Raw genomic sequence first — 16,932 nt, forward strand, 5'->3', positions numbered from 1 at the left:
AATATGCGTACATTTTGGGAAAGTTAAAAAAAATGTGAAAGTTCAGGGACTCCACGCGGCCTGAGGAGGTTGCCCCACAGCGGATTCCACCGGTCAGATTTTGAGAAATCCAAGTTCATTTTAGCCCATCTTGAATTTCTCCATCATCCCCACCTTCACCTACTGCCCATCTTGCTCAAGAGATGATCCAGGTAGGGCACTTCACTGGCCCCTACTCTGCCAGCTACCTCTCATATGATCGCTGCAACTATTCAAGAGTCTTTCTCCATCCTGCACCTCTGAGAATGCAGTCACAACGCCTTTTGGTAAATATCTCAGTCACAGAGCTCCTCACTTGTTTTCTGGCACCTCTTTAGCAGGTGGTGCTACAGCATAAGAGGTTATCAAGATACTCAAATTGGCTTCTTTAAAAGGAAACCATTTATTTTTTATAAGAAACCCCCTCCCCCACCCTCAAATCAAAACTTCCAAGTGCCAATTCTATCAGAACAACATGATCTTTGAGATCCAAGGAGCTAGTTAAAAATCCTTTATCCAAACTACTATAGCAGGATTTGCTACTCTGTTTGCTACTTTTATATTGTAGTTTTAAGCTTTTATATTTTACATTGTTTTATGCTGTAACTGTGGATTTAATTTTTGAACCCCCCCGAAAGTTCCAACTATTGAACAGTATAAAAATGTAATAAATAAATAAATAAATAAATAAATAAATAAATAAAATATTGGTACTGTCCATCTAAACCAGCGGTGAGCAACCTGTAAGCCAGAGCATCTGGAAGGCCACAACTCCCATCAGCCTTACACCTCTCATCAGCCCTAGCCAGCATAGCCAATGGTGAGGAGCGATTGGAGTTGTGGTCCAAAACAGCTGAAGGGCTACAAGTTGCCCACCTCTGATTTAAAACCATTGCCATCAATCTCTTTCCCTCATACTCTTCTTATCATTTTGAACTGTCCACTCTGCCAGGACCTGTTTCTTCCTGCAGGATTCCAAAAGGGAATCCATTTATTTATAACCTCTTGCTATGCACAGGGCCTGCCTGCTTCCCTCTTAATTGCAAGATTCAAAATTACCTCAAACAACAACACATCCATTTACAATCTATCACAGAACAATTATACGACGATACACAACCCCAACACATGTAAGCCAACATGTAACAATAATACAAATTGGATCCAGAGTTTCCATCTGCCAGTAGGAGCGCTCTAGCTGGTGGGAAGTGGAGAGAGGTGATTTTTGCCTTTCACCTCCTTCTGCAGCCCCCAGCACCATTTCCCATGCTATTCCAGAGGCTCCCTCCAGAGATGATTTTCAGGGGACTGTAGGGGAATGGGAGGGCGAATCAGTGAAAATCATCTCCTCCCCCACTCCACCAGTGAAAATGCTGGATCAGCCTTCTGAGGATGAGAGAGAGACTCTGGATCAAAACCATAGAGATTTTCTTTTTTGTCGGGGGGGGGGGGATGTGATTTATTTATTTATTTTGTCAGATTGTGAATCGATTGCAAGCAACAGTCAGATGTCTACATGTTACGAAAACCGATTTGATATTGCCTGTGAAGTCATTAGTGACAAATCCCTCTGCCATGCCTGCACCATTTTGGAAATTTTTTTAAAAAGCTGATTTAGCCCTGTAAAAAAGTATTGAACAACAGCAAGGCCGCCCCATGTCCACAGCAATGCCTCATCATTTCAGTAACCTCCCACTTTGTAATTTAGGGTCTCTATGTGTTTTTAATTCTTATTCTTTGAATGATGCACAGACTTTTGAAACAAGAACAGTTGATACGGGAGAAAAGTGGCATTCAGACATGTAATCCCATTAAATCAACAGACAAGAACGTGTCCTAGTTTCTAAAATGTACTTGTGAGAGCACAGGCTTGTCTATATGGCAATAAAATGGATCTCCAAGGTCTTCCCATGCCTCTCTCATAAAATTTTGAAGAAGAGGCTGTGTGTCCACTGCATTACTTTTTTTTGAGGAGTGAGGCCCATCTTCTCTTACTACATGGGCAGCCCACCTCTAAGCATACTGCAGACCCATACTGGATTATAGCTGGATAAAATAAAACCCACCTTCAACAAAAACTTGTTGCTCAATGCTGACACTGAACTCCATTGCAGGTATAAATTAAACGCAACAACAATCAGATGCACATTTTGAAATGGCAAATACCACTCATAAAATGGCAGCTAGTCTTAAAAAGGATGTGGTTACATGGGGTAACACACATACAATAGGAGTTCATTTATTTATAACTGCAGTCCCTAGTGTAATGTTGTTTTTTGATGTACTAACGTGGCTATCTTTGGTTTACATATAAAGACTACAAGGACAAATATATAAATGCTTTTAACGGAATCATGGGCTCCATGACACATGGTATACAACAGAATTCTGCACAACATACTGCTGATAACTAGCAGACAGTTAACATGTTTCCACATCACAGAAGAAAGCTACATTTGGGGAAATTATCCTGCTTTGTTCCATATTGACTGTATTTCAATGCTTTCACCACTGTTATTTCCCTATGAAGTTATACAATGCGAAAGCTTCGTATTTATCCTCAGTAATAAAATACCATCTTCTCATGCAGCATGCCCATATGTATTACTGACAAAAGGCTCATGAACAATATATCCCTTGGCTAATATAATGCTTAAGTATTACCAAACATTATTACAGCAGAGACTTTCATTGCAGTAATATTACATTAGAAATGAGAAAGACCAACTGGAGGCTCAAGTCTGTTTTACAATAACCATATGCAACCCCTTGTGGATGACAGAGCAGAGAGAGATGCAACACGGCCAGGCTCTCCGGGGAAGAAGATGTTCTTGAGAGCCAATGAAAGTGCTGAGAAGAGAGAGCTATCAGGAAGCTGATGTCCAACATGACCTCCAGTTCCTTAGAGATTCAGAGGAGACGTTCTGAGACTGTAATTTTTTGGCCTTGAAGACTTTGGAAATGAGAGCTGCTGATACCCCCATCTGGAAGCACTCCACACGCACACGGAAACCACCAAAAATTGATTCCACAAGCACTCCTACTATATGCATGATTGCATGGACAGTCTCTATGACTGAACCAGAGGTTAACATGAATCACAGTTTCCAAAGGGGCAGCTGTGCTAGTCTGTTGCAGCATAAACAACATCGATGGCAGTATCAAAGCGGGCCACCGCTTGTGCAATGGGGATTTAGTGCTTCCTCTAGGAATCGGAAACGAGTGGAAACACCCATTTCTGGAATGGGACAGGTCGGCAGAGCTTGCGTACAGGAGCTCTGCCGACCTGTCCTGGTCTCTAAATGAGTGCTTCTGCTCATTTGGGGGCTTCCAAAAGTGAGCTATAAATCCGCACTGCACAAGTGGGGGACCTGCTTGCAGAACAGAGTCAGCAGCAGACCCCACTTGCAGAATGGTCCACCAGGATACTGTCCAGAGTCTTGTGGCAGCCTAAAGATACTTTTTCCTGGAATAAGCTTGCGTCCCCTTCACATTCCTGGAATAAGCTTCACTGTCCACTTTATCAGATGAACCACAACATCACCACTGAGCTTGTCTACACAAGGGAGTGCCTAAGACTGAGAGGCTTACAGATTTTCTCGCTTACTCCCCAAGACTGGGAGCCGTCAGGCCTGTCCCTCCATAGCGGAGCCAATGCACCTTGGCTTTACCTGGTATTATTAAACTTTTGAAAGTGTTATATTCTGTTTTTATGTTGCATTTTATGGTTTTAATTGTGAATTGCCCAGAGAGCCTCGGCTACTGGACAGTATAAAAATTTAATAAATAAATCTCTGGACTTAAAAAAGGCATATGACGGAGTCATTACTCCGAATGGCAGGAAAACTCTGCTGAGGAAAATATTTAACTGAAGCTGTGATTTTCAGGGTCGAATCTCTCTCCAGGGTAGGTGAAGGAGTGGGGTGGGTGGGACACCTCTTGACCTCCTTTGAAAGATAAGGCAGAAGCAGCTCGAAACATCTGAAATGTTAAAGGTGCTAATGCCTTCAGAGTGCCACTTCCAGCCTGACTAAGCATCTGTTATAAAAATAAAACATAAAATAATAAAGCAACTCCTCTGGCATTAGGGTCTTTGAGTAAAACAGGTCCTTCCCCAATCCTGAAGATTCTTTGGAACATGTCTGCCTTTGACTGACTGAGGGAGGGAACAATCCGTTGGCACAGTGGTGCCTGCAATCAAGCTTCATAGGATATAACAACTTAAGGGTACAGTCCTAGCCATGTTTAGATTGGGAGTTGTAGGATATTTTTCTGTCTAAACATGCATAGGATTGCACCCTAAGCAAATCTGCAGTTGACAAATGGAAAGAGAGACGATGTGAGGAAAAGGAGGATATAAAAAGGAAAACTATCGTAGATGCTTGACAGTCTAGCTTAAATTTGTTTTTAATTGTTTTTTGTGGTGGACTTGCCTTTTAAATGACTTTTAACCACTGAAAGCTGTTTTGGAAAAGATCATAGCAGTTTTTTTAAAAAAAACAAAAAAAAATATGCTACTTACCCATTCTGTATAGCAGCTGTGGGGTCATATGTCAAGGCCATGCCAGTCTGCACACAGGGGGAGAAACAGAATGTTACTCTTTTTGTATCAAATATACACATACCCATGAAAACGCAGGGAAATTGGGAGCTCCGCTATATCATCGAGTTTCTTTTTGTATTAAATAGGCTCTTAGTGCTTTTTGAAACTGCCTTCACTTTATGATATAAACTGAGGTTCTCTGTACAAATACAGATCTTTATTCAAGAATTAGGATTAGATCCTATGGCATATTTGTTCCTTTTTATTCCCAGCAATATATACTTCCTTTGCTGAAAGCGCCAGGCATTAAAAATGCTCAATTTGGGAACCATGATAGCAGTCATGCTCTTCTATAGTGTACACTATAAAAACTATTATGGTTTAATCCTGATACATCCCTCCTCCAAACAGATAAATTATTATAGGTGATGATGACCGGTATACCAAGCTGCAGTTAGACCATATAAAATGATTACCAAAATGGGATACCAGATAAGAAGTAAGTAGGATCTGGAATCTAAGGCTGAATCTACACATAGCTGTTATACTGTTATCATACCGTTATCATAACTACTGGTGCCCACTAGGAATGTACGAAACCCCTACCTTCTGTTCTGGGGGGGGATCCGAGGCGGGGGAGGCAATCCGTTCCTCCCCCCCGGAATCCTCGTGGGCTGGCTCCACTCTGCGGTGATTCCGCAGAGCCGCCGGCTGGCTCTGTATAGCCAGCAATACGGCTGCCATTGCCGTGCCGTATCGTTAAGGAGGAAGGAATCAAGACGCAAATGGTGTCCACTACGCCATTTGCGGCCATAAGTTCTTAGATTAACCTAAACACAACCGTAACTGGCTTCATTTAGCTTAAACTAAGGGTTTTATGGCTGCAAATGGCATAGCGGACGCCATTTGTGTCCGGAGTCACTCAGCCTCAGCCTAAATGGCTGCATTTAGCTTAAACTAAGGGCTTTATGGCTGCAAATGGCATAGTGGACGCCATTTGTGTCCGGAGTCACTCAGCCTCAGCCTAAATGGCTGCATTTAGCTTAAACTAAGGGCTTTATGGCCGCAAATGGCATCCACTATGCCATTTGCATCTGTAGTTTTTCCTGTGATAGGCTAGCCTATCTAGGGATGTACAAAAGTCACTTACCTTTTTGATGGGGTGATTCGCGGTGGGGGGGAGGCGCTCCGCACCTCCTCCCGAAATCCTAATCTGGCCGGCTCCACTCTGCGGAGATTCCATGGAGCCACCAGCCGGGGCCGCCCGCAGGTGGACATCCAGCCGCTGGGCAGCCTGCAGGAAAAAAACCAAACAGCATATGCAAATGACGGCGGCTACGGCAGCCACCATTTGTGTTCCCTTTCTTTCGCTGTTTTAGCCTACGTAAATATTTACATAAGCTATTACGGTGAAAAAAAAGGGGAACGTAAATAGCGTAGTGGGCACTATTTGCATTCCTTTTTTCCCCCGCCGTTTTAGCCTACGTAAATATTTATGTAAGCTATTATGGCAAAAAAAAAAGGAACGCAAATAGCGCCCACTATGCTATTTGCATTTCCCTTTTTTTCGCCGTAATAGTTTACGTAAATATTTTCGTAGGCTAAAACAGCGAAAAAAAGAAATGCAAATGGCGGCCGCCGTAGCCACCACCATTTGCGTACGCTGTTGTTGTTTTTTTTTTAGCTTGCTGTGATAGGCTACGGAAATACTTACGTAGCCTATCACGGCCTCCGCAGGGACGCAAATGGCGTCCCTGCGTTAGCCATGATAGGCTACGTAATTATTTACGGAGCCTATCACAGCTATGATGAGGAAGCGAATGGCGGCTGCAATGCGGCCGCCATTCGCAAGTCAGCGTGGATGGCAGCACCTAAGTGCTCCGTTTCACGAGACTTTCGTGGGGTGGGGGGGCGGGGGCTTCATTCCACCACTGATTTCAGGGGGCCGAATGCACTGGCATTCGGCCTTACCGAGATCTGTGGCAGAATTCTCTGACATCCCTAAGCCTATCGCGGGAAAAACCACAGCCGCAAATGGCATAGTGGATGCCATTTGCGGCTGTAAAGCCCTTAGTTTAAGCTAAATGCAGCCATTTATGGCTGCATTTAGGTTAATCTAAGAGCTTTATGGCCGCAAATGGCATAGTGGACGCCATTTGCGTCTGGATCCCTTCCTCCTCAGCAATACGGCATGGCAATGGCGGCTGTATCGCTGGCTAAACGGAGCCGGCCACAGAGAGGAGCCAGCTTCACAGCGGATTCCGGGGGAGGCGGAAGTGAGTGCCCCATTCCGTTGCGGTCTCTGGAGGCCGGATTCCTTTGAATCCAGCCTCATTGGGGTCTGCGGCAGATTTCTCCGCCATCCCTAGTGCCCACTGGTCTCATGTGTACCAAGAGTTATGATAACGGTATGATAACGGTATAACTGCTATGTGTAGATTCAGCCTAAGAAGTATATGGTAGATATATAAGCTGGTTCACCCTCATTCACTTTTGGAGACAAATGGATCAACTGTAACAGTAGCTGAACCAACAGGTCATGATAGGAGACACTGATTACTGGCCCTGGGCAGTTATATTCAATGGCATTACTGGCATTACCAAAACAGCCCAAGATGTTGCTTTGAACAAGCACAGTGAGGTCAGACTGCAATACTGAAATACCAACCACTGTTAGATAAGGGACTGCAAAACACAGTTGTATTGTATCCCTGTTTATAATATTTGACCCCATTTATTCTGCTTACTCTAATTAGGAAAGTGTGCTTAGATTATAAAAGGAATCAGAAGCTAGGTCGCAGCTCTTGATGTACTTCTAGCTAGCCAGAGGACAATCAATCCTGCCAGTGGGTTCCCATGGGCAGGTCACTGGCCACTGTGTAAACAGAATGCTGCACCAGATGGACCCTTGGTTTGATCCAACATGGCTCTTCTTATGTTCTTATGCAGTCCAATACATCTGGAGGGTGCCAGGTTAGGGAAGTCTGGCATAGATAATGACCCAAAATGGGATGGAATAAGAAGTCTAACCAAGATGTGGGAAACCAGATAGGAAGTAAATAGGATACTGAATCTAAGAAGCATGTGGTGGACATATAAGGAAGAAAGGAGCAAATAAGTTACATAAATTATTTAGAAGCTATAAAATGTATGGACAGTGATGTGGCACAAAAAATTAAATAGAAAGAAAGGAAAAAACCCTTGATAGCAAGTATTCCGAACTAAAAGCTCTTTGAAGAAGCAAAGCAGGGAACCAACAGTGCAAATGAGATTTGGTTTAAACACTCCTTTAATAAAATAAGCTTTACTCAGTGGGAAAGTTAACTTGGCACTGTTGGCAGTGATCTTTCCTTTGATATTTTATGACAGTTCTGACTGAAAAAACATACTGTGGTATTAAAAAGGCTCACAATTTTTTAAAAAAGATGTTAAACAATAAATTAAATTTTTTGATGTGACATGTTTCAAACGAACAGCTGTATATTTAAGAAACAGGACATTTCCTCCATTGAAACATGCTGAGAGACACTTGTTTTAGTCTACACACTCTCCCTATGATTCCTGATGTGTAATAAAGATAACATTTGCTGGCTTTGTATTATGGTTGTGTGTTCAATTTCAAGTAAGACTTGAATAGTACTGAGTTGGACCAATTCAGGTTTTAGATCCAAATACAGAAACATGTTTTTTTAAACTTGTTCAGGAATTCAGATTCCTTTCCAGTTTTTCCCAGTAGTCATTCCCTACTAAACTCTGTTGCTACTTGCCAGCCAATACTAGACTTACCCATGCTGCTGCTGACACCCTTTTTAACTATACTGGTATTTAAAAAAATATGTTACAATAGCCACTGTATGGAAAATAAATACCATAGTGATGGAGCAAACATATTTGCTTTAGATACAGTGGCCAATTTGATTTACTGTAGATGCATGTACCCTACATTTTCTAGGCTATTTTCAAAAAACAGCAATGGTTTCTGTCAGCTCCAGGTCTGGGGTGGGGGGAGCTAAGGCAAGACACTTTCAGTGTCACATCACAGTGTGCTCACTTTCTTGTAGCTTTCATTGACACCTGCTTGCTCATGCTGTCACATTGCACCAGAGCAAAAAAGCAGATAAGAGAGGACCAGCCAAACATGTGCATTTCCTTCCATAAGCTACAGCATGAAAATGCAGGTACGGGGGGGATCTGCACAAATGTGCACCTCTGAAAATGCTCATATATGCGTTTTCGGAAGCATGCATTTTCAAATGACAATGCAAGTTCAGGAAATTGTGAAAATTTCCAGAGAATTGCGTCCCTGCTCACATTCAGTTGTGAATGGGGCATGTTGTGAATGGGGTTGTGAATGGGGCATGTTCCCATGATATGTGAACAGGAACAAAATTCTTGTACGTCCTTATCAATAAGGGGGAGCTAGCCATTCTTTGCATCCCCACCTCACATCCTGTTCCTAGCTAATTGCATGTTTTGCTTGAGCTTAAAGATATAAAAAATTAACCAGTTTCTCAAGGAATGCACAGGTTTTAATTACAAAAGGCATTTATAAGCGAAGAATATATCCAATCTACATTTGAATATTCTGGGCCCTTAAAATTCTTTCATAGTATTTGTCATCTTCTGATTCGCATTGTCTTTTCAGTTCTGACTGATGGAAGGAGAAACAGCAGGGGGAAAATGGGGTTTTGTAACGCATCCCCCATATATATGCTTCCAAACATTTGGTATTATGACAGAGGGCCAGTAAAGCAGCAGCTCATTCCCAAATTTATGCTCCACAGGACTGAGGTGACCTAAAGCAAAACAAAACACTGTTCTTTCTGAACCAATACTGTCCCCCTCCTCCACTTTATATGCTAAAATTTTAATCCAATTAATGTGGATAACGGCTAATAAAAGCAAAGACAAATGCAGCATCATAATGGGCTTTTTTACCCAGAGGTTGCCTATATGAGTTCCACTAGCACATATCTGGTTAGGGTATGCTGGATGAGTTCAGATTATGCCAGGTGTGTTAGAGAACAGGGTCCTCTGTTTGAAGGCTTCCAGAGGACCATTCTCTATTTGAAGGTGTCCTCTACTTGAAGGGCTGACCTGTCCAGGTCTGGGTTAAAGACAAGAACCATAAGAACTGTTGCCTATCAACAGTTAGCAGTTGGGCAGCAGACCGGACAGGCAGGCACACAGGTCACCTTGTCACAGTCTTCTGCACCATGGTGAGATGTACTATATTTCTATTTGAATTATAATAGTAATTTCTAAATGTCCATCTATACATATAGATCAGCATATGCAAATTTTATATAAACCACCATCCTCCTTTTGGGTGATGCATTTCCTCTTTTGGAGTGATTCATCAGTGGTCACCCTACCCAACTATAGTAACATCATCACTGTGAAGTGATGGATGGTCCTGCTCCACATGACTGATCAGCAGTGGCCATTCGGTATATTTAGAATATCTGACATGCTCTGTCTGCACTCCAGGAATAGACTAGGAGGCAGGCCAGGCATTCATGTAACAAGATAATACAATTTTGGGTCAGAAATATGCAGGACCCTTCAGCAGGGTTCAGTCCCTAAGGTTTCTTACTAGTCTTGTACATAGAGACAAGAATAAGAACTCAGTTAGCTATCATATGGAATCATTCCTGTTCATAGATGACAACGGAGCTGAACCCAGTATTACCTGCTTGAAGCACAAAAAAGCCTGTGTCTGAGATCTAAAATGCACCCAGCAGAGACCTACTAATCGTTTCTAAATGCCTGCCGCTGGTAGAGAGAAGACGATTGGCACCAGGATCAACGACTTTGACTTTCCTGTAGCTATTGACTGTACAACCAAGTGGGGAAATCCCACTCTCCCCAATGACCTTTGTATATTTTTCTCTCTAAATTGCTGGAGGGCACTGAGCAGAATAGTGATGAATGGTAGGTCAGAAATGGGAGAAAGTTAAAGGAACAGTTGCAAGTCGTGTATGGTTTTCTAAAAAATTCTTTAAATTTTATTTCTGTGGCCAAGCCTTTCAAGGAATGAATCTGGAATTAAAATTTTAAAAAATATAGTTTTATCTACTGATTATTCACAAACAAAGTAATGCCTTCAAGATCATCTATTAGACGGTTGCAATGGGAGAACGAACAGTGAAGGAAGTATCCATGATCCTTTGTCTGTTGTAAACTACTTGATTTCATCCTGGTCTACTCTCAGGCAAACTTATGTACAGCAATCAGTCATCAGATTGCTATGATCGGGTGCCTGCTGCCACACTTTGCGCATGACCTTCTTAACATAACGAGATCCTTCTCAGAATATATATGCATATTTCTAAAACTCATTCAAGTCCACCCTAGTTAGAAATATTATTCTTATGAACTGCTCAGAGAGTTTCAGTTACTGGGCACTATAGAAATTAAATGAAATAAATGAATAATAAATAAATAAAATCCAGTGTTCACAGCTGGAACTCCTTCCTCTTCCTTGTCTGTTACCTCATCTGGTTTTGACAAGTATGTTTTGAAAATTAGGGTCTGATTCTTTGCTCATGTACACTGGTGCATGTCTGAAGCAACTTTGCAAAAAAGAAAAAGAAAAACTAACATAGCATCACAACGTTCACAAAAATCTTCTAATTTCTAAAACACCCACCCACAAAAACAACCCACCCACTTCACAGGTATGTTACCTAAAAATAATAATTTCAGCCCTAAATTACAAAATAATACTATTCTCCATCAGTCTCTCAGCTGTCAACACCAATCCAGTTTCAGAACTGGCATATGGCGTATAGAATATTTTGGGGGAATGGGATCTACTATTATTTTAATTAGAGAGGATTGGTGCTACATCATAAATGTTGATGTCATCAAAACCATTCAAACAAAAACAAGCATCCAACCCAAATTACCGAAATATACAAATACTCAAAGTATTCAGAAACTACTTTGACAATAGGGTAGAAATCTTCAAAATAAATATAGAACATATATTTCATTTTAACAGCACCAAAGAATATTGTCTATAAAAAAATGCAAAAATGTTTGTGAATCAGGATTAAACACATCACTTGGAAACACATAATGGCTTTTTATAAATTAGTAGTAGGTGGTGTGTGTGTGTGTGTGGGGGGGGTCATTGGGACTATAGTGCATGGAAAAGGGACATTTGCTTCTTCCTTCCCCGGACTTGACCCCAATGAAAATTACCCCCTCCCACACCTACTATTAATTTTTTAAAAACCCAATGAGCATCTAAGTAATGTGTTTAGCAGTACAGGTAGTTTGGCCATGATTCTCAAGTATTTTTGCATTTTGTTGTAGCTGATATTCCTACAGTGCAATCTTAACTCTCAGAACCACTGGCTGGAGGGCGTTAGGGTACTGCAGAGGTCCCCCTTCCCTTGGGCCTGTCTGCTCCAAGGTGCCATGGCCCCGATCCTTCAAGCACACACTCTGGCATTCTGACACAGCACACCCCAAATCAGTGCAACTGTTTTTACTGTAGTAAATCCCATGGTAAAAACTTAATGGTTACACTGTTCAGAAATCATATAGCTGGCGGTAATTAGCTATAGGCTCTATGTAATTCCAGAGCAGTCAAAAGCTAATGACTACAACTGTGTCAGAGATCTATACAACTTGGTTTCCCCATTGCAATCTCTGAGGCTCAGAACACAGGGCCAGGGGTTCAAAAGATTCCTGATGTAACCTATCCCAGGCAATCCAAGACAAGGCTTTCCAAATATAGGGCAAGGGGCTCGGAAGATTCCTGGCATAATCTATCCCAGGCAATCCAAGACAAGGGTTCTAGAAAAAGACCTAAACAAATCAACACATGCAGAGTAGTCCAATCTTGAAACAAGGTCCTAGTTAAGGTCAGAAATATCTCCACAGGTGTAAGACTCCCACTGGTGGTTTTTCTGCTGGTGGTAGGTAACAGAAAGCCTTGAACAGGCCTTCACCAATAAGGCCCCAGGATAAGAACCCTAACCTAGACCAGCCTTATGCTGTTGTAGGATTTCTTTTCCTCTTGTAATCAGTAGAGGGGGGCATGTAGATCTGCCAGATAGTAAAGGTAAAAATCCCCCCCCCCCAGCTCCCCTTGTATTCAGCTGGAGCTCAGGATGCATCTGTGGCAGATGTCTCTGCCGGTAACCTCAGCATTGCTTTCTAAAGTGCCAATGGGAGCTTTTTTCTAAGACTAAGAGCTGCATGGGGATTGGGGGATTTCATAAGGCTCATGGCTGGGAAGGAAAGGGCTAAACATCCTGTCCCCACACACTACAGTACAGTCCCAGTGCAAATCAACCCTGCACACTTACTTCTTAAAAATAAATCAAACCATGATGTGCTTCTAAGTCGTACAATTACAGCCATGTGTAGCTTGGCACTTAGTCTGTGTCTTCAACATTGTTGACATTTTCCTTTCTGTTTTACTAAAAAGTGCTGCAAATCCATAGAAGTGCTCTACCAAATTCAGTAGAAATGTATATAAGCCAACCAGAAAGTTAAACATGAGGTATCATTTGTGCTTAATAAATCCCCTATATATCTGTGCTATATTGAAGAATTATGTGTGGCTTTTTCTTTCTTCTTTGCATCATCAAAGAAGAAGGCACCTTGAGGCACTGATAACAGTTCCAGGGCAGTATCCGGAGTCCATTGTTCTGAAACTATTCCTTTCAACAGCTCTCAGTATTTCTCAGGGGCAGGCCTGGAAATGTTCTTGAAATGGTGATGCACTCAAGAGTGTAAATGCTTGTATAAACAGCCACTAAATGTCTTCTGTGTAGAAATTAATTCCCAGTTCCCACAAGATTCAGAAAGGTAGGAAATAGTATTTTCAGGATATTTGTTTTCAGAAAAAAACAAAGAGATACTCAAGAAGTGTAAGAAAATTAAGTTGAGGATGCATTCCTATATACACTTACTTGGGAGTAAGAGCCATAGAACAGAGTGGGGCTTACATCTGAGCAGACATTGATGGCATTTCACTGATAGTTATCTCATATCAAAACCAGAACACTTTTGTCTGAAGTGTTGTGTTTTACCTGACACAACAGGTGGCAATCACTGGTAATATCTGACTATTCATTGTCTAATTTGCTTATTGTAGTAATAGAAATTATGGCTAATATAGTTTAACAAAATGTATTACATTAAAAGCTACTACTGTTAAATGAAAAGCTAACTACTATTCAGAAGTGCTCTCACCCCGCACCCGGTTTGCCTGGCTGCGGGGGGGGGGCTGTTGTGGGGGGGGGGACGGGAGAAGGGCAAAGGACATTGGCCTTCGCTCCTTGCGTCACCTGGGGGTGGGTCTAGCCGGCCGCTACTTAGGCCGCGCTGCCCCAGCCGCCTCTTCATTCCGGCCGTTTGAGCTCCTTCTGCTCCTTGGCAATGGTCTTCTTCGGCGGCGGCAGCGTCCTCTGCCCTCGACTTCACCTCAACTCCACAGACAGCAGCAGCTGAGGCATCAAGGGATAGGCGACAACAACACTTGGCGGCAGCATCCGCGGGACAAGACAGCTCTTCCCCTGACTACAGCGGCGTTCTCAGCAGCGGTGGTTTGCACCACCCGCTTCACAAGCACGTGCCTCCTTCCCCTCACCCTTGACCCACCCGGGTTGCCGCAGCTCTCCAGGCCCCTTGGCTGATTTGGGGAGGGGGGAATTATCTTGTCCCTCCCTGCCCCCTTCACGCTTCCCCTTACTTCCAAGGGGAGTTTTCCCCAGCCTGCTCCGAGCGTCCCGAGAAGCCCCATTTGCCGGCAGCACAGCCGGGCCAGCTCGGGGGGGGGGGGGTTCTCCGCGTTGGTTTCCCAGCGCTTCTGGGCAGCCCTGATTTGATGTAATTTGCAAGCAGCTGCACGTTTCCCCTCGCTGCTTGAGCAAGGGGAGGGAAAGTGTTCGCATGCCCTGGGCCTGCCACCCCCGTGGGCCGTTGATCCTGCAGCCGCCCACAGCGGGCCGCCGGCTGCTCCTTGCTTTTTGCCCCCAGGGGAGCATCAGGAATTTTCCCGTGCTTTTGGGAGCTCCGCCGCCCCCTGGTGGCCTTTTGTGCCTTAGTTAGCCCATAAGGCTATATAATTTTTTTTAATTTTTTTTTTTAAGGGGGTGGGTGGGAGAAGAGCTAGAGAAAGGCACATGGCATTGCCTTCAGGGCCTTTCAGTTCTCTATGGGATAGAAAGTTAGACAGTAAGGTGTGATAGAATATATATATATATATATATATATATATATAAAATAATAAATAAATAATAACAAAAGTAAATAGATAAATAAATAAATAACGCTATTTGCGTTCCCCTTATTTTCGCCATAGTCTACGTAAATGTTTACGTAGACTACACGTGCCAAAATAAGGAACGCAAATGGCGGCGCCCATGGGCGCCGCCATTTGCATACGTGCGGTTGTTGGGTTTTTTTTCACTCAGCCATGATAGGCTATGTAAACATTTACGTAGCCTATCACGGCTGATTGCAGGGATGCAAATGGTGGCGGCTACGGCTGCCGCCATTTGCGGCCCGGCCAGCTAGGATTCATGGTGGGAGGGACGGGGCGCCTCCCCCCCGGCCAGAATTTCGGGGGGAGGGACGGAGCACCTCCCCCCCACTGCGAATCAAGTTTCGGTTCAGGTAAGGGACTTTCGTACATCCCTACTTAATCTATATGGGTGTCATTCAGCAAAAGCACCCAGAGTGTGGTTGGGTCCTCACTAAGTATTTGGAAATCATATATAGGGCCTATACCAAATATGAGGGTGGAGCTTGGCTGCCTACAATGAATCTTTCTCTATGCGGGCTGCATTCGACCTTGCATTGTGCTGGGATGCCAAGGATCAGGATCTTTGGCTGCAGTTTATGACCCCTGCCGGGCCGGGTTTTGGCAATCAATCTGATAGTGGGCACATATTAGCTAAGCTGATGCCTGCCTCAGCCCCTAAGGCTGGGGCGGGACAGGCAGTTCAACACCGTGGTCTCTGTTGGGAGTTCGGCTCCAAGGGTGTTTGCTTCAAGAACTCATGCCGATTTCACCACACATGCTCCATGTGTGGGGGACAACATGCCTTCATTGGTAGGCCAAAGGTCAGCGGGGCCCAAATTGGGAATGGCAGGGCAGTAAGAATTCTGGTGGCAGCCCACAACCTCCTCCAAAAGGGGTCCAGTCCAATTAAGTTGGGGCCGCTCCGTGCCTTTTGAAGCGCTACCTGCTCTGGGATGATGACTGCTACTTGGACGAAGGATTTTCCCTGGGTTACAGGATCCCATTTCCGGGCCAATGCCAGGCCCAAATTTCCCAGAATCAGAAATCTATTGCAGGTTTTGAACAGTTAGTCTTAGATAAGATCAATAAGGAAGTGGCCGCAGGGTGGGTCACTGGTCCATTTGATTCCCCCCCTTTCCCTGACCTCAGGGTCTCCCCTCTGGGCATTGTGCCTACAAAGGCTGCGGGTGAAGGACAGGCTGATCCACGACCAGTCCTTTCCCAGGGGTGGATCGGTGAATGATGCCATTCCTGAGCACCTATGCTCGGGTCACTACACGCCATTTGACATGGCAATATCCATGGTGAAGGTGCTGGGCTCCGGGGCCCTCATGGGGAAATGCGACATTAAATCCACATTTTGCCTCTTGCCAATTTGCTAGGGATGGGGGAGAATTTCTCCCTGAAACTTCGGGGGGCCGAGTGCCAACGCATTCGGTCCTCCGAAGGTTGTTTGGGGAAAAATTCTCCGTCCTCCCCGCCCCCTGCCCCCCCCTGGGATGGGACTTACCTTTCACGAATGTCCCTCCCGGCGGCGGGTCCTGGCGGCGGTTCGGCAGGTCTTCGTCAGGGGTGGGGGCGGCAGCTGGTCTTTTGACCGGCTGCCGCCACCGCCATTACAAGAAAAGTAAAAAAAAACAACAACGCCCCTGTGATAGGCTACGTAACGATTAACGTAGCCTATCACGGCTAGATCTGCAAAGTCAGCCGTGATAGGCTACGTTAATCGTCACGTAGCCTATCATGGGTGATTTAAAAAAAAAAGCACATACGGCTAATGGCGGCCCCCATAGGGAGCCGCCATTCATGTTCCTTATTTGGTCCCTGTAGTAAAAAACGCATGAAAAAATGCATTCGGCTATTTGCGTTGTCCTTATTTTCGCCGTAGTCTACGTAAATCTTTACGTAGACTACAGGGACCAAATAAGGAACGCGAATGGCGGCTCCCTATGGGGGCCGCCATTTGCGTACGCGCTTTTTTTTTTTAAAGTCACCCGTGATAGGCTACATGACGATTAACGTAGCCTATCACGGCTGACTTTGCAGATCTAGCCATGATAGGCTACGTTAATCATTACGTAGCCTATCACAGGGGCGTTTT

At 44.0% G+C, this 16,932-nt stretch overlaps 1 protein-coding gene across 3 annotated transcripts in view; it reads right to left on the reverse strand.

Annotated features, from left to right (window-relative positions):
- RBMS3 (RNA binding motif single stranded interacting protein 3) overlaps window positions 1-16,932 on the reverse strand; it is a 1,080,127-nt gene that overhangs the window by 122,926 nt on the left and 940,269 nt on the right. For all 3 annotated transcript variants that reach the window (XM_084858281.1, XM_084858283.1, XM_084858282.1), the window contains one exon: window positions 4,541-4,587. In XM_084858281.1, the coding sequence (XP_084714407.1) occupies window positions 4,541-4,587 (47 nt within the window). The remainder of the gene's footprint in view (window positions 1-4,540; window positions 4,588-16,932) is intronic.

The sequence above is a fragment of the Heloderma suspectum genome, chromosome 5 (assembly GCF_057233095.1).
Source record: "Heloderma suspectum isolate Gila_16-S chromosome 5, 16-S_ref, whole genome shotgun sequence".
In the NCBI taxonomy this organism is placed as follows: domain Eukaryota; kingdom Metazoa; phylum Chordata; class Lepidosauria; order Squamata; family Helodermatidae; genus Heloderma; species Heloderma suspectum.